General features: G+C 40.1%; 1 protein-coding gene across 1 annotated transcript in view; it reads left to right on the top strand.

The window, feature by feature from the left end:
• Positions 1 to 21620, top strand: part of LRP1B (LDL receptor related protein 1B) — a 2076109-nt gene that overhangs the window by 1021045 nt on the left and 1033444 nt on the right. The window contains exons 11-12 of the mRNA XM_089653623.1: positions 6262 to 6498; positions 12880 to 13060. Of these exons, the coding sequence (XP_089509749.1) occupies positions 6262 to 6498; positions 12880 to 13060 (418 nt within the window). The remainder of the gene's footprint in view (positions 1 to 6261; positions 6499 to 12879; positions 13061 to 21620) is intronic.

The following is a 21620-nucleotide window of genomic DNA, read 5'->3' as shown; positions in this document are numbered from 1 at the left end:
AAAAGACGTGGATCCAGAAAATAGCCAATATAGCACTGCCTCCTCAGCCCCTAGATGAATCCTTCCTATTCACCTGGCTGCACTGCGGGTATCCCTGGGTAAGGGGTTCTAAGATATAAGAATGAAGTGGTCCCGGATGAGAAAAGTTATGTCTCACACCTGATTGCCCTCTCCCTTTATGTGGCCCAGGGGGTGTAGGGGTACTTACATTGTCCTGTCTTGTCAGTGCGGTAGGTTGGTAGCTGCTTTCAGGCCTTTTCCTGGGCTGGCTCCTTCCCTGCTTCTCAGGATGTCCTTCCTAGGAGGCTGTGGAACTGTGAAGATCATCCTGTAAACTCCCCTCCCTGGGGCCCCATCAAGGTTTCCACAGTCCAGCCTTCTCTCAGTCCATCTTCCATCTGACTCCCTTGCTGCTCAAGCCCTGCCACATTTAAGGGGTGTCCTTGGTCATCATGCCTAGCTTCCTACCTGGGGATAGGCCAGGTTCCCTTAAACATACAGATCTAGACTTCCTCCCCTCCTCCGCCCGTCTTCTGAGGTTTTCTGAGTTTCTGAAAGGGTGGGAGAGCTCCAGAAGCCCTGACCTGTAAAGTCTCCCAACCTGTCCTGAGGGGAACTCTTGCCTCACTCCCAGGCTGACTCATCCCAGGCTGCTACCCAGCCTCTGTTTAGCAAAAAATCCTACCTAGCTAAGCTAGAGAGTGTTACATGTAATTAGCCAATCATCTTTGGTTGGGGCATTTAAGGGGTGTGCACATGTGCAGCTGTAGGGCAGGAAATGCCTTGACCACAGGTGATTGGCCAATTAAAGGTGACAGCTTCCTGGTGGGCTTGGTCATGTGGGTTCGGAAGAGCAAAAATAGTAAATGAGCGCTAGAAATATACGTATAGATAGCAGCTTGCATAAATAGGTTAAACCTCCAACCCTCTTAAACAATATTGAACAATGCAGTGCTCAGATAGAACAGTCTAGAAGTTTCATCATACAAACATAAGTGCATCAACGTATTAAAAACGCATGTGAAAATATGATGATCAGTCCAATATAAAATCACGTCAATATCTCAAAAGATCCTAAAAAACATTACATAAAGTGCAAATGCATGTAAAAACATCCAGAAGTGTATTAGTGACACAATAAATCTTCAAAAGGTGCAGATCCGTGTCTCAGGTATATGTGGAAAAGAGAATAAGTTGCACTAACCAGATAGCGCAATTATAGCCATACCAACTGAACAGCCTCCTGTGTTCAGTCTGCAGCAAGGGGACCTGGAAACTACCAGCAATCACTGTAGCAGTGCTGCCTTCTTTAGTGTTTTCCAGCTTCTAAGGGGACCCATTGGTATGGCACATTCATATTTACCTTGGTCCAGGCTGGACCAATGTAAACAGGCAAAACAACGCCATACCTGGAATTCCATTTTAACCTTTCCCTATTTTATCCAAAACTTAAAAAAAAAAAAAAATGTCTTGAATATTTTAAAATCTGCAACTTTTATTAAAATAGTTTCTGGTGATCCTTGTTAAGACACTTCCTGGTAAAGGGTGACAATGCTCTCCCCCTGTCTCTCAATATTGCAAAGGTGCAATTAAAGGGACTCCAGGGCTGGGGAAGGAGTTAAAGAGCTGCATCTATAAAAAAATGAATGAGACTGGTATATTCTCATACAGCAGGTTTTATGGCTTTCACTCAACCGCACTTGAAATGATGACTAAATATTAACAAGAAAGTTGAGAAATAATTCAATGATCTAATGTGGATTTAATCGCCTTGTAAGTACAAAAGTGCTTTCTATCAATTTTCTTGTCCTGAACTTCTCTGTTTGTTTTCCTGCATCCCATCCAGATACTTAATGAATGCCGTGTTTAATCACAAATGACATCAAAGTTAAAATCTAATGAGTTGTTAAATTAAACGCCTGCAATACAATATTATCCATTTTACACTTGATACAAAGTTGCCACATATGATCTGTCATGTTTTTTGGCGGGTGGACACATTGGGAGGGGAAGATGATTAATTGCTATTTTTTGGTGAATATTTAAATTAAGAATATCAAGAGCTGTTCCTTTAATAAACATTTCCCAAATGACTGAACAAATGCACTATGTAAGGAACAGAAATTGTAATTTATGTGAAAAAAATTAATTTAAAAAATAACACAAAGTAGAACTAAAGAAAAACTTTAGAAACTTTTTTTTGGATAGAGTAAGGAAGACGTATAACCCCATTGAGTTATTTTTTTTTTATTCTTTTGCCATCTGTGTGCCATTCAGGAGATTTACCTTCACTTCCTGTCCCATAGTCAGGAAGTGAGAGGATATCCCTCCATGGTGAGGGAATCCATGGTTGTTACCGGAACTAGTATCCCCATTGGAAGTATTTTGCTTCACTCCGTTTCTGGGGACAACCTAAAATTTGGGATTTTTTCACTTTCACTCTTGGTGATAACAGAAAACAGGATAAATAGAGAGGGTGAATCTCTGTAAAAATAAAAATATGAAAGGGGTTCTAATTCCTCTCCACTCCAAAACTAAGCACCTAGTACACAGGTTTGTTGCCTAGACGTCTTTTTAAAAATGTTTGTTGGTTATGAACATTAAATAAAGCCAATGTGTTTCGGGGATAAGGCCCAACTCTTCCTCAGGCTTTTTTTTAGTTACATATATAAGAAAACCTTTTTGTGATGCAATGAATCCCAAATTAAATTCAAAATCCCAAATTTAACAAATAATATAATATAGATACACCAAATCAAAATAGTCCAATGTGAAATCCAAAAATATGTCCAAAATACGTCCAAAATAAGTCCAATACAGTGTCCAAATTTCAATCTTTTTTTCTCCAAACTGTGAAAATTATTCCTCCAAACAAGTACCTCGAGAAATAAAATTAAGCAATCTAGTGCAATTCAATTAATTAAAGAAAATCACCCCGTGAGACTCCACACTTCACTGCAAAAATTTATCAATTTGTGAGAAAAAAAAAAAAAAAAAAAAAATATATATATATATATATATATTTGAATTAAATTATACCAATCTTATTTTGTAATAGTGCAAAAACACATCAATCCAAAGTGTACACACTCTGTGATCACTGCTACACAGTGAATACCTTCAACCACCACACAATAGTACCAAATACTATTACCCTCTGTGAATGTTATGAAAGCTCTACCAACATTATGGATCAGTAATCCTCCAAAGATCTTCTTCAAGAATATTTTCCAGGTCCTCAGAAAAATAAATGGTCTTAGGAGCAGTATTCAAAACATAGGGATAACATTTATTAGTAACTCACACTTAAAATTCCGATTATCAGCTCCAGCCATGGTTTCTGTCTGCTAAACAAACATTTCCTCCACCATGTGTTTTGATAACCTAAAAAATGGCCGCGGCGACACTTCCGGTCTGCGTACGTGCGTCCTGACGTCACTCCTTTAACGCGTTTCGTCACTTCCGGACTTCTTCTGAAAGGATCCTTTCAGATGAAGTCCGGAAGTGACGAAACGCGGTAAAGGAGTGACGTCAGGACGCACGTACGCAGACCGGAAGTGTCGCCGCGGCCATTTTTTAGGTTATCAAAACACATGGTGGAGGAAATGTTTGTTTAGCAGACAGAAACCATGGCTGGAGCTGATAATCGGAATTTTAAGTGTGAGTTACTAATAAATGTTATCCCTATGTTTTGAATACTGCTCCTAAGACCATTTATTTTTCTGAGGACCTGGAAAATATTCTTGAAGAAGATCTTTGGAGGATTACTGATCCATAATGTTGGTAGAGCTTTCATAACATTCACAGAGGGTAATAGTATTTGGTACTATTGTGTGGTGGTTGAAGGTATTCACTGTGTAGCAGTGATCACAGAGTGTGTACACTTTGGATTGATGTGTTTTTGCACTATTACAAAATAAGATTGGTATAATTTAATTCAAATATATATATATATATATTTTTTTTTTTTTCCTCACAAATTGATACATTTTTGCAGTGAAGTGTGGAGTCTCACGGAGTGATTTTCTTTAATTAATTGAATTGCACTAGATTGCTTAATTTTATTTCTCGAGGTACTTGTTTGGAGGAATAATTTTCACAGTTTGGAGAAAAAAATATTGAAATTTGGACACTGTATTGGACTTATTTTGGACGTATTTTGAACATATTTTTGGATTTCACATTGGACTATTTTGATTTGGTGTATCTATATTATATTATTTGTTATATTTAGGATTTTGAATTTAATTTGGGATTTATTGCATCACAAAAAGGTTTTCTTATATATTTAACACTTTCTAGGGTGGAAAGTATTAACTTTTTGAGGGTATAAGGAGGATATATATCTAATTAGTTTTTTTTAGTTACACTTTGAATGGATAGTTCACTTTTACCAAAAAACTGCCTATGCAGATAAGGCATGTCTGTAGATAAAAGCAAATTGTGCAGCTCTGGCTAAAGTTGAATAATACCCTTGCAATAGGTGTAGGCCATTTACGTACTTCATGAAGCCTGACTGGAATACTCCCAGGATGTTGCTAAGTGAGGCCTACATGTTACTGCTCACCTCCTCCATCACAGGAGTGAGCTCTCAGACGCTGAGCTAAGAGCTACTACATCAGGGGAGAGAAAGATCGTTTGAGGGAGTCTGAATCAGAGAAAATGCTCACTTCTGTGATGGTGGGGGTGAGCGGTAATTGACTAGGCCTCACTTAGCAATGTCCTGGAAGTACTTAACAATGTCCTGGGCTTCCAGCCTTCAGGCTCCAGTCAGGCTTCATGTGATACATACATGGCCTACACGTATAGCAAGGACATCAATCAACTTTAGTCAGAGACCAGGGGCGGACTGACCATTTGGAAACTCGGGCACTGCCCGAGGGCCCGGGGTCAGTAGGGGGCCCCATGAGATGCCCCTGGTACCTTTTTTCATAGGCTTTTTTGAGTTTGGGCAAGGACACAGGGGCCCCATGATCCCCTATTGCCCGGGGGCCCCATGAGTTTTCAGTCCACCCCTGTCAGAGACACAGTTTGTTTTTATCCAAAGTCACCCATTACCTGCATAGGCAGTTCTTTGGTGAAGGTGAACTATCCCTTTAACAACTTTTAAGGTAGGTTTTAGCTCATCTGGCTCTCCCGTTGTGGTGGAGTTATTGTTACCACTGTGCCACAAAAAGGTGAACAGTCAAATGTTGTTCTTTTGAGGAAAATTCTGTTACGCCCCATTTATACTTCTGCTGTGTGGCATATAACCCGTCAATACACGTCACATCCACTACAGTGCCATTTATTTTGACTGGTACCCCAACACATGAAGGTAGTACACATGTGTTCCAATGCAGTGGAATGTGTCACAGTGTGTTGCGTAGTGTTCAAAATATTGTGGCATTTCTGATGGGATGCTTAGGTATGTTGGCAGCCTGTTATTGTTAATGGACTGCATAAAACCAACCCACATTAATGCAGCTTGCCTCCAGTGAGGAGATCATATGTCACCTGCTCACTGCCTGTTTTGTCACAATCCCTAAATGCTGCATCACCCCACCACAGGCATATGCCTTTCAGGCAGTTTCAGGGAAGTTACAATGCGACCCCATTCACATAAATGGATCACGTTTGGTGGTGGTGATGCTACCTGCCGAGCATGACAGGGAGGGATAGTTTGTGCCGCAATCTCAAAGCATAGCATCCAGGCCAGGGCATGTGAACACTCCCACCTGATGCCTTTGCAAATTAAGGGGGAGAGCATTTGGGAAGGGGGGTGTAAAAGTATGCCCCCCAATCACAATTTTAAATGAGCTCTTTCACAATGGTAGCAGACTCTGAAAAGCAATCTGTGATGAGTTGCTTTTAAGATTGTGGTTAACAGGCAGACAGGGAGCAAAACCGCCATCTCCTGAGTGCCTTTTTTTTAATTCCAAAGGAGACTTTACTTTGAAACTCTGTGCCACAACGGCCATAGCTATGTTTGGCATATGGTTGCGGTCCAGTTCCTTTTAATTTAATGGGTGTGTTTGGAAGGCACAATGCCTGCTGAACCCAATATGCTGATTTAAAACTGGTGAGCTGCACCACAAAGGGGCATGAGGGCACTAGTCTAAACTGTCTGCCTATTCAAAATGTATGGGCTGTTTTAACACATGTTCATTAATACAATGCAAAGTGTACAGTATATGGGACCCAAATGTTTTACTTACATTAACAGCCTGCTTTTATTGACCTCAGAGTTCAGCTTTAAAAAATTGTTGTTTTTCCTTTTAGAACCGAAGAATGAATTGTTCCTGTTCTATGGGAAAGGGAGGCCAGGAATAATTCGGGGGATGGATCTAAACACCAAAATATCAGATGAATATATGCTTCCTATTGAAAACTTAGTGAACCCTAGAGCCTTGGATTACCATGCGGAGTCCAGTTACATTTACTTTGCCGACACCACCAGCTTCCTCATTGGCCGGCAAAAGATTGATGGAACTGGGAGGGAAACTATCCTTAAAGAGGGTAAGTAGCAAGTCACAGACCTACCAGTGCTGTTTGTGCTAGGCTTTACTGTCATTGTGGTTTAGAGCTCAGGTTCTTAATCTTATTCCAGAATTCCAGACCTCCTATGGAGTGTACAATTTGTTCCCATGCCTCCCCATATCTCCTCATCATCACCAGCATTGGCACCGGTATGGCTACAAAACATGTTAACAGTCTAGTTTTACTTTACAAGCCACCAGGATTTTTATTATATCTACATAGCTCATATCCCAAATACTCAAGCCAGTAGGAATGACTCCTGGTTTGGTCCAACCTTTATAAGTTTGGTTTGGATTTAACTTTCAAGACATTTGGCTAGAATTGAACCCTTAAAAAATACCAGACCCTTATTCCTGAAGGAATGGTATGGATGTCAAAGTAGATTCAATGCAAAAAAAAAAAGTGGGGTCTCCTAAATACCAGACCCTTATGCGTGTATGAAGTCTGGCAGACTAGGAAAGGGGGGATATGAGCAAGCAGATCCCCTCCTCCTGAACCATACCAGGCCACATGACCTCATCAGCACGTGGACATGGTGATTTACCAGGGTGTCCCCCTTGGCAAGGTACCCTCGCTATGTTGAGGGCATGGCATGAGGCCTAGTTTAATAAATTAATTTGTGAGTTCCCCCATTAACATCTTTACCAAACTTTCATGTAGTATTAGGAGTCTGTTGTTACTCAATTTATCCACATAGGTTTCTAGTTCAATAATGCAGAGAATACTGTTTCAGTTTTTTTTTATTATTTAGAGATCCAGTCTCTTATCCCCAATATTTGGTTCCTATAGGAAGGGGTATGGATACTATTGATTAAAGCATATCTAAAACCCCAAAACAAAAGTATCATTTATTGCAGCTTACCAGTCCTTAAATGTGGTGGTTATATTGTTTGTCACTTTTTAAGCTAACAAAACTTCCAGCAAGAGCAGAAAACAAGAGAAGTCATTTTCTTGTCACTTAATATTCCTTCAAAGAAAGCACAAAGAACTTTATTTTTATTGTGTAAACTAATAACTCCATCAATCTACCAGGTAATGGAGACAAGCAAATGCAGACATGTTTGAAGTTCAGTCTATGTGACAACCATGGCTGCCTCCATAGATACAATGCAGAAATGAGTGTAAACACAAAGACAAAGGAAATGTGTTTTCTGCAAGATTATCAGGTGAAAATAAAGGGAATAATGGATGAAAAAAATGAATCCATGCACCTCATTTAAGGACTTGTAAACTGCAGTATACTGTATTACCTTTTTGTTTTCTGGATTACATACAATTTATAAACTCCTTCTTTCAGAGTGTATGTCTTTAAAGTCCACCTGCTGCACCTTCCTGGCAGGCTTTGCAAAATTTTAGTGGGTCAATACCATTAGTTGTAGATGTTATTATTAGTTATGATCACGGTGCAGTAGAAGGGAATCCTAGTGGTGCTAATGCACTCTGAATCAGTGCCAGCTATTCTCGTCACTTTAGAGCTCCCGTAATTACATTCTGCTTGTTTACCAACTAAAAAATTTGCCTTGATGCTGATTATAATACTAAACACTTCTAAGTTTTGCACATTAATTAAATCTTCACAAAGCTGCTTATTTCAATTGCAACCTTCCTTAAGCCAATACAACGGAGCTAGAAATGAATATTTTGTTAAAGGTCAACTCAACCGAAAGTGTATATTTTAGCTTTCTGTATTTGCTGGCAAAATAGAATTGCACATTGGTTTCTTATTGATCTTAAAGGGTCGAAAGCAGCCTTTCTCTACTGTTTGCCCAGAGGAAACCTTAAAATCATTTCAGGCATTGGGGAGCCACTTCACTGGGACAATTAAAAAGATCATTGATGTCATGCAGCTGTCTCTGCCAAATGGTGTAGGAACAATGTAGACACCATAAAATGGGAGGTCAGCCATCCACAGCTTAAGGAACCCCTAGTGACCTCTGTAGGACCCTAGGGTTCCATGGGATCTTGGTTAAGAATGGCTGGTCAAAAATTGATGAGATATCTGCACTAGCATTACTAGTTCCACCTTTTAGAACCTGTTTAAAGCATTCTGAATTTTTACTGAGCCACCTTGCCCTCCAAAAACACTGTTCTAAAAAGAAAAGAATAGGGTTACCTTACCCCCACTACAACCAATGAGAAGAGGCTCCTGAACTGTAGTGGAGCGTCATCTTGTGAGAGTTAAAAATGATAATGATATCATCCCCCTGCACTACAGCAGCCAGGGGAAAGGTAAAGATCCCCCCCTGTTTTTTTTTCATGGTAGTATAGCACTTTAATAAAGGGAGATGGTTCTTTGACATATTTGGAAATATTTACCTGGAAAGGTATAAGAGAATAACTGGGATCAAATAATAAGTATTTGAAATAATTAGATCAATAATTAGACTAGATGGTGGAGATTTCTTGCATAAATAAGGCCTAAAGTGGAAATAGTTATAATAAAATATAGTACCAGACTATCAAGACAGCCAATGATCCAGCAGCCAGGAAGAAGATGCCTGTGCAGGCTAGGGACCTTACAGAAGACAAATCATTGGAGAGGAGGTATTTTGGCTTTAGTTCCATATTTAATCAGACTTACACAGGCTTACACATATCAAATAAAATGTTATCACCAGTGAGTTCAACAGTGTAGTGCAGCATGATGCTCAACAGCTCTGGAGAGCCATTATTTCAACTTAAAATGATATTAAACCCTTGGTTTGAAAAACAAAAAAACAAACAAGCCATACTTACCTGCTCTGTGGAATGGTTTTGCACAAAGCAGCCCCAATCCTCCTCTTCTCAGGTCCTTCACTAGCGCTCATGGCCCCTCCCCCTTGCCAAGTGCCCCCATAGGAAACTGCTAGCTATGGGGGCACTTGTGTGTGCTAGTTCCAGAATCCTGCTCTCTGTGTCTATAAGAAACATCTCAGCCCCGACCCCGCACTCTCCTCACTGGCTGTGATTGACATCAGTGGGTGACAATAGCTCCCTCTGCTATGTCTCTGCCAATGAAATACACAGGACTGGATCGACATCTGGCTCAGGTAAGTGTTAGGGGGGGGGCAGAGCAGCACACAGAAGGTTTTTTTTTACCCTCGTGCATAGAATGCATGAAGGTAAAAAAAACTTCAGCCACTTTAAAAACAAGCTCTGGGAAATTTCTGTCTTACCCACACTGCAAAGGTTGACTTCTCATTTACTGTAGCTGTAGGGGACATAGAAGGAAAGGAGAACAGGACAGTGAGAGAGCGAGGGGAAGGGAGTTATAATCCTTCACTGCTTTTTAAAAAAAGTTTTAGGCCAGAGTAAAAATTCAACATTAAAAAATACATCTGACGCTTGGTGCTTTAAAAATCTTGATATAAAAATTTCTATGTAAATCTTTAAAAGAAAATAAAAAAATAATCTACAATTCAAATCATTTATTTCATTGTGTGAAGGAAAATTTGTCACAGCATCACAGGGGTTAAAGTAAGCGGAGGTTTCTATGAAACCCCACAAATCAAAACAGCAATGCAAGAAAATATGTTCTCAAATGATCGCTAAACAATGTACCTATTTGACAGCCTTTATTCTCCAATATTGCAAGCTGTATTCTGTTCATAAATGTTGTTAGCGAGCTTTATTCTAATGATGTTTTTATGCTACTCTTCATACTGGCTAATTAGAGGTATGGTTGATTGTCTTTGTTGCTCTTACAATACTTGTCAAATATGTTGTGTGATGAAACAATCACTTTGCTTTTATGATTTAAAAGCTGCAACTTTGAGACATAATCAACAAACAGCTACAAAAATACACCTACTAAACTGAACCCAGGCATGAGATGAATTTACAGTATACTGAAAATACAATAGAATGGAAAAGCTACTTATTCAAAGGAAAAATGAAGATTCCTTAAAGCGGATGTAGCATCAGATATATGTTTTCATGCTTACAGTTTTCTTTTTGTTTTAACTTTATTGAAATGTCACCATATGACTTTTCATTCCACCCTATGTACCACAGTGCATTGTGACCCACTACAGTGCAGAGTTGAACAAAATGTCATTTTGTGACATTTCAATAAAGTTAAAAAACATTACCAGTAGGATGTGTTGCAATAATGCATCATGCTGCCCTACGCAATGTGCACCAGCTGGCACAAGTTATATCATAGCATAATGCACACCTGCTGGTGTGAACAGGCCCTAGTGCTGGCCTGACACCTGTAGAATTTGTTTTGATTGTTTAGATGAAATAAAAAATCAGCATGCAAAAAGTACCAATACAATTATGCTACAGAATATGAAAAAAATTATAAAAAAAAATATGAAAAAGCAGCAGCACATACTGGAGCAGCAGGTACAGGGCACACCAAATAAACATACAATTCAAAACATAAGCTGTGCTACAAAAATGATACATCAATATATAAAAGATAAATATGTAAAAAATAGACAGTCCAGTATATAATACAAGTGCATGCAGAACAATGTGGCCACCACTTGTAGAGTAATCTTCCAAAAGTTTGAAGAACACTATTATTTGGAAGATTACTGCACAAGTGGTGGACACATTGTTCTGCATGGACTTTATATTTGCTGGACTGTCTATTTTTTACATATTTATCATTTGTATATTGATTTATCACTTTATGTAGTATGGCATATGTTTTGAATTGATTGTTTAGATGAGAAAGTGAGACTCCATAGAAGAGCAAATAGACGGAGGGTCTGCATGACTATGGGGAACAGGTCAGAAAAGAGTTAAAAAAATGTGAGTTGAATGTGGAAGCCGTGTAGGTCTTACTGGATTTGGGGCTGAAGATCAGATGGGTATATGAAGCCGAAAGAGTTGTTCATATGAAGGATGCTGGGTGTTCATTCCAAAATCCCAAAAAGTTCAAATGAAGAGGTAGTTTCCCCTCCCACCTACCATTGACTTACAGTTTATTGTGATTGTGGGGAGATGTTAATAAAAATATTTTGTTATGGCAGCTAAGCGGGTCAAGGGGCCTTTGGGGGGGGTCAGTGAACACTTTAATTTTTAAAAACTGGGGTGCCCATCTGGGGTATGGTGCTTCCATTTGGTTCCTTATTGCTGGTTCTGCCAGGAGCTCAGTGTCAGGGCAGGAGCTGAGGAACGGACAGGCAGGCCTAAACAATGTAACGCACTGGCTGACGACAACCACCACCCACAGACCGAAGTCCCTCAGGGTGCGGAGTCTAAGTCCCAGGCTGCCCTTCACCAGGGCCCCTGATGGTGGGGATGGACTTGACGCAGCCAGGAACCACGTCGCGGCCCCCGAGACACCTCAGTTGCGGTAATGGCCGCCGCCAATGGCGTGTAGCTGGTGGAAAAGACAATAGAGTAGTCAGGCAGGCCGGGTCAACAACAACGGGACAAAATGGTACAGGACAGCAAACGAGAATCACAGGTCATGAGCTGGGTTCAGCAACAGAGGGTCAGATCAAAGGAGAACACAAAGAATAGTCGAGTCACAAGCCGAGTCAGATTCCAGGAGAGTCAGGAGAGTCAGAACAGAGTAATAATAACACAAAGACACAAGTGCACAGGCTTATGTCATCAGCCACACCCCTCTGGGGGATGGACCTCAGAGACCTGAAGGCATAAAGGATTCCCACCATGCTCAGCAGAAATCCAAGATGGATGCCAGCACATGGAGTAACATAACCTCTGGGAAAAGGTAGGACCTTGACACTCAGTCACCTGGGTAAAAATTAAGAACATGTGAGTTCTTAACATCTTCAAGGCAGTTGGAACATGGCTGAGGACAATTCTGGTTATAAATTCTACCTTTAATGACACCCAGAGACCCCCTCCTGGTTGTATTGTCAAACTTGTTAATTATTTGTTGTATATGTAATTGTTATTTTATTTTGTAAATAAAATAGCCGCTATGGCCATTTAAACCCATATCAGGAAATCCATGTTATTAGATTGTCCACTCATTAGATTGTGCTTTCATGAACTCAACGAATCTTGAACAACATTTCGTTGGCGAGCCATGTCAATATCTGCTTTCATAGAACAAACATTCTACTTCCAAATTAATTTTGGCTAGAGCATTCACATAAGACTAGTTATGTTTGTTTATTTAAAGACAGGAGCAAATTCAGTGATTGTTTTGTTCATTCTCATTGGATTCTTGTCTGGCTCTTGTGAACTGATTTTATCTTTAAAAGTCGTTTTACTCTTGTTTGGCATGCCTGTTAGTCTGTTTACATGTAAATTCTAAATTTTGGGTGACCCCTTTCCCCAAGGTCCACTCATTTATACTTCTGGAATATGTTACATCTTTTATTTAGTACACACACAGAAAATGTTTTTTATATATTGGTTTCAAACAAATATCTTTCTCCTGTTAATCAGATGTGGACAACGTGGAAGGGATTGCTGTTGACTGGCTTGGTAATAATTTATATTGGACAAACGACGGACACAAGAAGACAATTAATGTCGCTCGCCTGGAAAAGGCATCACAGAGCCGCAAAACCTTAATAGAGGGGGAAATGTCACATCCTCGTGGAATTGTCTTGGATCCTGTTAATGGGTAAGAGCTCATAGATAGTCTGCAGTGTTGAGCTTTAAAAGAGAAAAATATGATCTTAAAAAAATGACAGGACCACACAGCAAAACTCATACCAGGTTTTTCACCTTCCCGCAAAAATCTTAAAGAGTGTCTCTAGAAGGTAGCAAAATAGTCAGAACTTGAAATAAAATTCAGATTTGTAATAGAATTTGAAGTTTTAAATGTATTGTATGTCTTAAACAGTAGTAAAGTGGAATGCAAACCCTAGAGTGGAGGCAAGGTTGACCACACGTGCTTTGTTAAGTTCATCAAATTGATGACTATAATGTAGGTTTTGCCAGCCCCTAGTGGAGACTTCATAGGAATATATGGAGAATTACTCTAGAAAGAGGAACTAGAAAGTTTAGCTCACAGCAGAGACCTTGCTAACATAATATGAAACAAGAAAGTAAAAATGCATCAGGGGACAAAATACTGCCTTACTCCAGCTTGGAACAGTACTTCTAGTGTGGCACTGTGCTTAGCCTTCAGTTTTACAACAGTGTCCAGTCAATGCTATAAAATAGCACTACTAGTCGACAAACCCCTGGATTCACACCTCTGGTAGAACACTTCAAGAGTAATATAAAGAAAAACTTACTAAATGGGCATCAACAATGTCCAGTTAATGCTATCAAATTGTACTACAGTATTTCAAGTGTGGCATGGTGCTTAGCTTTCAGACAGTAACATTTTACAACAGTGTCAAATCAATGCTATAAAATAGCACTGCTAGTCAATAAACTCCCGAATTCACACCTCAGGTAGAACTCCACAAGAGTAACTATAATGTAAACATCACTAAATGGGTTAAAAAAACTCAATGGTATCACATATTATTGGGCAGCACAGTGCCTTAGTGGTCCTTCCTTGCAGCACTAGAGCCCTTGGTTCTGAGTCCATGTCAGGACACTATCTGCTTGGAGTTTGCAAGTTCTGCTTGTGCTTGTGTGAGTTTCCACTGGATATTCTGATTTCCTCCTACACACCAAAAGACAGGTTGGTACGTTAATTGGCCCCTGTCTACCAATGGCTTTGCTTGATATTCTACTGAGTGCCACCTAAGATGGATGCCTCACCAACAGTAGATACAACTCTTTGAGTCTCCAGGGAGAAAAGCACTGTAGAAATATTAATTATGTATCTCACAACCTTTCATTATAAATCTTCTCAAGCATTCTTGTTTTATGCGACTTCTGAAAACAAAGAATTGAAAGATCATCCCTTGTCATGAGAAGGTTAGAAGATCTATATCAGGAGGGGACTGACCATTTGGAAACTCGGGCACTGCCGAGGGCCCGGGGTCAGTAGGGGGCCCCATGAGATGCCCCTGGTACCTTTTTCATAGGCTTTTTTGAGTTTGGGCAAGGACACAGGGGTCCCATGATCCCCTATTGCCCGGGGCCCCCATGAATTGTCAGTCCGCCCCTGATCTATATCACCATATATGGTGACAAAACACAGATGGTTAGATATATACAGTTGATATATTGAGAAGCCTAGTTGGCCGTGACTTTTTTATTACAGATACCCTTGCAGTGTTCCCCTGAGGTGAGAATCAAAAGGTTTACAGACTAGGAGGGATATATTATAGTGCCATGTGGACATTATAGGTTAGAAACCAACTAAAATTAATTCTTGGCCCATTGTTCAGTATGTCTGTTAGATGTTCCTCAACAACTGGCCATGGACAAGGCAGAATCTTAATTCTAAAGGTAAATGGAAATCACATTATTTAATACCACTTACCACGCCAGGAAAATAAAATCAGGAAATATTATTTGCACATTGCCCTTAATGTCACAAGCAATATTTGTGGCAATTACTTGCATGACAGCTGCCTCACAAGGCTAATTTGAGAGATGGTTTTTGGGGCAATGAATATTACTTTAGATTAGAGATGACAAATAACCTCAGAATTAATGTGTCAAATTTTCCTGTGAAAAGATAGATGCAGATCAATCACCATTCAGAAGAAATGACTTGGATCCATGGGAAGACTTTGGTTAATATGAAGGCTGATCTGTTTATCCATCAATATGCTGGGCCTGTTGTTTTCATTATGCAAATACCTATTTTGGGTGAATGTTGTTCATTAAGAAAATAAATTATTTGTACACAATATTTGCTATATGCAGGATGAAAACAAAATACAGTATGTGCCTACTTTAAAACTTTTCAAGCTTAAAGGGACAGTACTGTGTATTTTCAGCGATCACAATTTTTAAGATCTCCCCAGAGCTAGGAACTTTGTAGTGAATCCTAATGGATTCAATACCCAATCTTGTTATTCTATTATGGCCATTTGTGCAGCTTATAGCAAACTATTGTCAAACAAAAGGCACACGAAGCTGTAAACTGCCATGGTGGACCAAAGCCAAAATAACAAAAAATACAAGTATTTGTCCCTACACACAATTGCCATTTGTTGCAAGGCCACCAAAAAGCGCTGTTTCAGTTGACCGGGGCAAAAGCTATGCACAGCATTATATATTGTTTTTTATTTCTGGTGGTGAACCTACAAAGCCAAAATGTTGCAATTGCAAACTGAATATTTTTGGGATTCTCCATGAACCCACAGTAGTGGAAAACCTGAACCTGAACCCTAATACTCACCTCTCCCCATTCCATTGAGATATTGCTAACTAGATTGCATATCCGCTTGTCAACATATTCCCAGCTGGGCCTTTGTATTCACTCTGCACTCCATTTCTAGTTCCCTCACCTTTATGCCAAATCACTTTGCTTTAATATGTTGAGTCAATGACCTGCAATAAGAATGCAGATCAGGAATGTCAGATAATAGTCAGAAGTCTTTATTGGTTTTCTTGTTCTGGGTCAGTGATTAAAAGTACTAAAGCAACAGTGTCAGCATGGAATCCAGGCAATTGGCAATTGGTATTCTTAGGTGTGATCTTCAGCTTTGCTATTTCATTAATTATGAGTTCACTGTAAGCAAAATAATGTAAGCCCTCTGAGTGATTGAATGATTGGAAAAAGAAAAGAGTTTGCAAGGGTAGCAAACTACAAATGCCTTCCATCTTTCCACAGAGGTGACTGGTATTGTTGCTTAATTCCTTATTATTCTAATCAGTGACTAGGGTCTTTCTGTTAATCGGTTAATTATAGTCATGTGAGGATTTCCATTGTTGATAGGCTTGTTGTCTGATCTTTACCTCTCTACATTAATTTGTGACACTGTTAACTATGGATTATATTGAGGCTCCCCAAGGAGCCAATCAGTGAGTTCATTGACATGCTAGATAGGCGTTTATACAGAAACTGCAGTGATCAGACCAAGCAAGTTCTCGTGTAAAGAACTTGTCAGGTTATCACATGGTTACCCAAAAACTGGCCTTTTGATTTTTGCTTTATTCTCCCTTCTTGCCAATCTCTCTTTTCTTGACCTTTCCTATCTTGTCACCCTCACGGCATCAGATGCTGTAAATAATACAAGATACAGTGCAACAAAACACAAACTTGTCAGTACAATGATGAGATTTTAGTGTGCCGCTCTGTGTGAAGAAGACAAAGCCCGGATCCCATCGGTAGGGGTGGAGAACATCATGTTATCCAAGAGCTTAATATATTATTTGATCTAAGTTTGTTTCAATTTGTAAAGTGTCTATCACGGGCGGACTGACAACTCATGGGGCCCCCGGGCAATAGGGGATTATGGGGCCCTTGTGTCCTTGCCCAAACTCAAAAAAGCCTATGAAAAAGGTACCAGGGGCATCTCATGGGGCCCCCTACTGATACCGGGCCCTCGGGCAGTGCCAGAGTTTCCAAATGGTCGGTCCGCCCCTGGTGTCTATCAGATCAGAAACCATACTCATTACAAAAACAAGAAAACACATTTATTTCACCTGTTAGATCATAAGATACACCAAGAAATAATATTGCTAGCCATCAGGACTAATTACTGAGACCAGACAGCAAGAGATCTTCTGATCTTTGTCTGTGCATGGACCATTAAAGTGTTCTACCCATGTTTGGGCAAGGTTGTATGTAGTTCACACCAGTTAAAGGAGATTTCCCTTTTCTGTGAAGGCTGAAAAACACTTTGTGATGTGATGAGATGTGTAATGTGTATGCTACCTCAACATATGTTAACACATGTTATGTGTACTGCAATGCCTTTAATTTTGAATGGCACTCTAATGCCCTAATACAATGCTGCTCCAAGTCTTGTGTTTCAGCACACCACAACGCATGGGGGTTAATTTACTAAAAGCAAATAGACTGTGCACTGCAAGTGTGCATTTGCTCTAGATCTGAGGGGAACATGCAAGGAAAATAAAAAAAACAGCATTTTTGCTTGCACATCAGCAGAGCTTTGCCTCATTTCAAAGCTTCCCCTCGGATCTAAAGCAAATTCACTTGCAGTGCATAGTATGTTTACTGTACCTTAGTAAATCAACCCCTAAGTATACTACCATTCATTGTGGTGTGCTTCATCACACAAAATGCTGTATATAAGTTTGTTTTTTTATTTTTGTGCACTGTTGGAATGAAGATCTTTTGTTTGCCTACTCAAAAATTAGATACTGGGGTGTACTGACTTTTTCACTTAACTATAAGTTCTATCCCCCATTTTAGTAGAGTTTGCATCACCAGTGGACATAATAGTAGACTTAACACTTGCCCTTCAGAGGATTTCCCCCCCCCTTCCTGACCAGGCCATTTTTGCGTTACTGCGCTGCGTTAATTTAAGTGACAATTGCGTGGTCATGCAACGCTGCACCCAAATTAAATTTGCTTCCATTTTTTCCCATGACTTGAGCCTTCTTTTGGTGGTATTAGATCGCCTGTGTGTTTTTTAGTTTTTGCACTATAAAAAAAAATCTGACAATTTTTACTTTTTGCTATTAAACATATCCAATAAAAAAAATTTTAAAAATCAAATTTCGTCATAAATTTAGGCCAAAATGTATTCTGCTACATGTCTTTGCTAAAAAAATCCCAATACATGTAAATTAATTGGTTTACGCGAAAGTTACAGCGTTTACAAATGGCGGTATATATATACTGGGATTTTTTTTCCCATTTTTAATCATAATAGCGGCGATCAGCGACTTATAGCAAGACTGCAGACATTCTGGCACTGGGGGGGAACTGGCTTGGTGTCACTGACATCCCCAGTGACACCAATACAGTGATCAGTACTAAATAAAAGCACTGACATGCTACTAATGGCACTGGGCAGGAAGGGGTTAACATGAGGGGCGATCAAAGGGTTAACTGTATGCAGGGAGTGTTTTACTAGGGGGCGGGATGTGTGTGTGCTTCACTGTACTCGCACTGCTCTGGATGGCTATGCTGTGCCTCAGCTGACAGGGAGGAGGACTGTTAGTAAACAAAACAGTCCTCCTCCTCATCGTAGATCCTCAAAAAATCACCGGGCACTGGCGAGTAATTACTGGCCGGGGTTCAGTGACTGTGAATGGTAGCGCGGGTAGGGTGCACGCGTGGCGCGCGCACCCCCCTATTTGGAAATTAAAAATCATGTATATATACGTGATTTTGTGCACCCGTACCGCGCTGTAGCAGTATTTCTGCTATAGGGTGGCCGGGAGGCGGTTAAAGTGGTTCTAAAGCCAAAAATATTTTTACCTTAAGACATTCCCTGCATTAAGATAAAACAATACCAATACCAGTATCACCCCCTCAGCCCCCTAAATACTTCCCTGAGTCCTCTATCCAGCACTGTGCCCATTTGTAATGGCTCTCTCCTCTCTTTCTGCACTCACAGGACAGAGAGGCAGGAGCGGGAGCCATTGGCTCCTGCTGCTGCCAATCAAATCCTGTGAGTAGAGAGCGTGGGGCGGCAAGACGCCATGCTGTGTGTGTCCATGGTGCTTGCACGTCTTCCACTATAGCAAGTGGCTTGCTATGGTGGCAGACACAGACAAGGAAGAGCAGAGAGTGTTGGTATCCCAGAATAGGAGGTTCGGGACTATTTTAGGAAAATAGGTTTAAATGAGGTAAATACATTCTAGGTGCATCAGAACAAAAGATGTGCAAAGTCAGTTCTCTGAGTAGAAAAGCCTATGTCCTGCCAGCTTGTTACAGAGTGGGCCTCTCTGTGGGGAAGCAGTGGGCGCTTTGCAGAGATCTGCTTAGTCACAGCCAGATCTCCCTAATCAGGAGTGAGCATACTCTTTGCTGGTTGTAGAGCTATAGGTCTGTTTTTAGGAGAGGACGTCTCAGACCACTGCTTCCACATAGAGAGGGTCCTTCTCTGCAGATTACTGGCAGATGACAGGCTTTTCTACTGTGCAGTGGCTGCTTTAGAAAAAAAAAATAACTAGAGGACATTATACACCTTCTGTTTTGATGCGCCTGGAATTTATTTAGCAGATTTAAAGTGATGTTTTATTTGAACTTTAAAGTGGTTGTTAAGCTTTAGGTTACGTTAAGCTTTAGTTTATTTTTTTAAATTAAAATAACAAACATATCATTCCTGCTCTGTGCAATGGTTTTGCACAGAGCAGCCCCGATCCCCCTCTTTTTGGGTCCCCAAATGGTTCTCCCAGCCCTTCCCCCCTACCGAGTGCCCCTAGAACAACCAGCTTGCTCTGGGGGCACTTATGAATACCCGCTACCCATGTCGGCCCAGTATGTCCATAAGACATAAAGAGCGAGGCTCTGCCTTGCCCCCGCGATCTCCTCTGGATGTGATTGACAGCAGCAGGAGCCAATGACTTTTGCTGCTGTGTCTCATCCAATGAGGAAAGAGGGACCCGGAGAGCCGAGGGAGCCGGGAGAGCTCTCATATACAGCACTGAATCGCGATCAGGCTCAGGTAAGTATTAAGGGAGGCTGCACACTGAAGGTTTTTTATCTTCATGCATAGAATGCAACCGTCAGCTTTTAGAACCACGTTATCAGGCAGGAGGAAAGGAAAATGCAGAGCACAGGCATCATAACTAACTCTTGCACCAGGTTCCTCTACACCAAAAAAAGATAGCACCAGTAATAATCACATATGTTTTTTGACAGTTCAGCTCACCTTTAGTTTTTGAATCAATGTTTTTCAAAGAGTTCAAATGGTAGCGGGGGGCCCAGGAAGTATGTTTGCCCAGGGGCCCATGCTGGCTCTCAGCACCCCCATCGACAACAAACATAGCCAGGCATTAATAACAAACCAGCCAAGAAAGGAAAATGTAATTATCCTTTAACAAGTCCTATAAATGTTTTTAGGGCTTCCATTGATTTATCGTGTTTCTCAACACACAGAGAAGAATATTGACCCAGGCCTAAAAGGTTGTCTGTATGTCTATTAGACAAGTGATGTACAAATGGGAGTGATTGCCTCTCTCCTTAATGTAACGTAGGCTCATTCTGATTTATTGCTTCTCTCGCAGGTTTGGTCATTTAAATCACTCCCATCCTGTGATCGGTTTGCCGGTGAAGCATTTCATCTTCTCCTTTTGTTTTGTGTGTTTTTCAGCCAAAACATTAAATGAGTATAAAAAAGAAACAATGCGTTGAATTGCCCCATGTGTTGATCTCATTCATTTTATTTTTGTACATTATTTGATTTGTATTAGAATCCTGTTCATCGATTCCATAACCAAGCCCAAGAAACCTGCCTATATAGTTCATCATAAAATCATCCATTACCCTCCTGCCAATAAGCCATAAAGCACTGATCGCCGCTGATTATATTGACGGCAGGACAAGGTGTAATGATTGACAGCCAAAAACTGGGTCAAAAGCTTAGCAAGATACAACTCTTTAAAGTGTCAGCTTCCTTATTTTATCCTCTTGACATAATATTTATTTATTCAGTTGTAAATCTTTCTCTTGCTGGCCTGCCTGCTTGGTGTAGGGAGCAGAACTTTCATGGAGGCAACACTACTGTACTGTAAATCGCTTGACATGTACAAAGACAATAATACGTGTTTTGTAAGAGAAATAGACACAATACATGAAGCACCAATGAAAACACTCAAATCACCATGTCACAATGACATACGCTGCATACACTGCAATGAAAGCAATGATTCTAGGTCCATCATTTGCAGTTAACTCTAAGTTGATGAATTATAAAGGTTTTTAAAGCATTGCCTGCTAACAATTTTGCATACAGTACTTTATTGCCATTTCACAGACATGCACAATTTTGAGGCTTGACATACTTCGTATTTACTTATTAACCACTTGTCCTCCGGAAGATTTACCCCCCTTCATGACCAGGCCATTTTTTGTGATACAGCGCTGCATTACTTTAATTAGTAATTGTGCGGTCATGCAACACTAAATAATTGAAATTTAAGTCAGTTTTTTTCCCAGAAATAGAACTTTCTTTTGGTTATATTTGATCACCTCTGTGGGTTTTCTTTGTGCTATGAACAAAAAAAGATTTTGAAAAAAAAATAGTTTTGACTTTTTGCTATAAAATATATCCAATAAAAAAAAAATTTAAAAATACTTCTTCATAGATTTAGGCCAAAATGTATTCTGCTACATCTAAAAAAAATCCCAATAAGTTTATATTAATTGGTATACGTGAAAGTTATAACATTTACTATTGGCT

The sequence above is a fragment of the Staurois parvus genome, unplaced genomic scaffold (genome assembly GCF_062004578.1).
Source record: "Staurois parvus isolate SC_StPar_1 unplaced genomic scaffold, SC_StPar_1.0 ptg000716l, whole genome shotgun sequence".
NCBI lineage: Eukaryota > Metazoa > Chordata > Amphibia > Anura > Ranidae > Staurois > Staurois parvus.
Note: the sequence above shows the minus strand (reverse complement) of the source record. Positions and strands in the feature narration are given on the sequence as shown.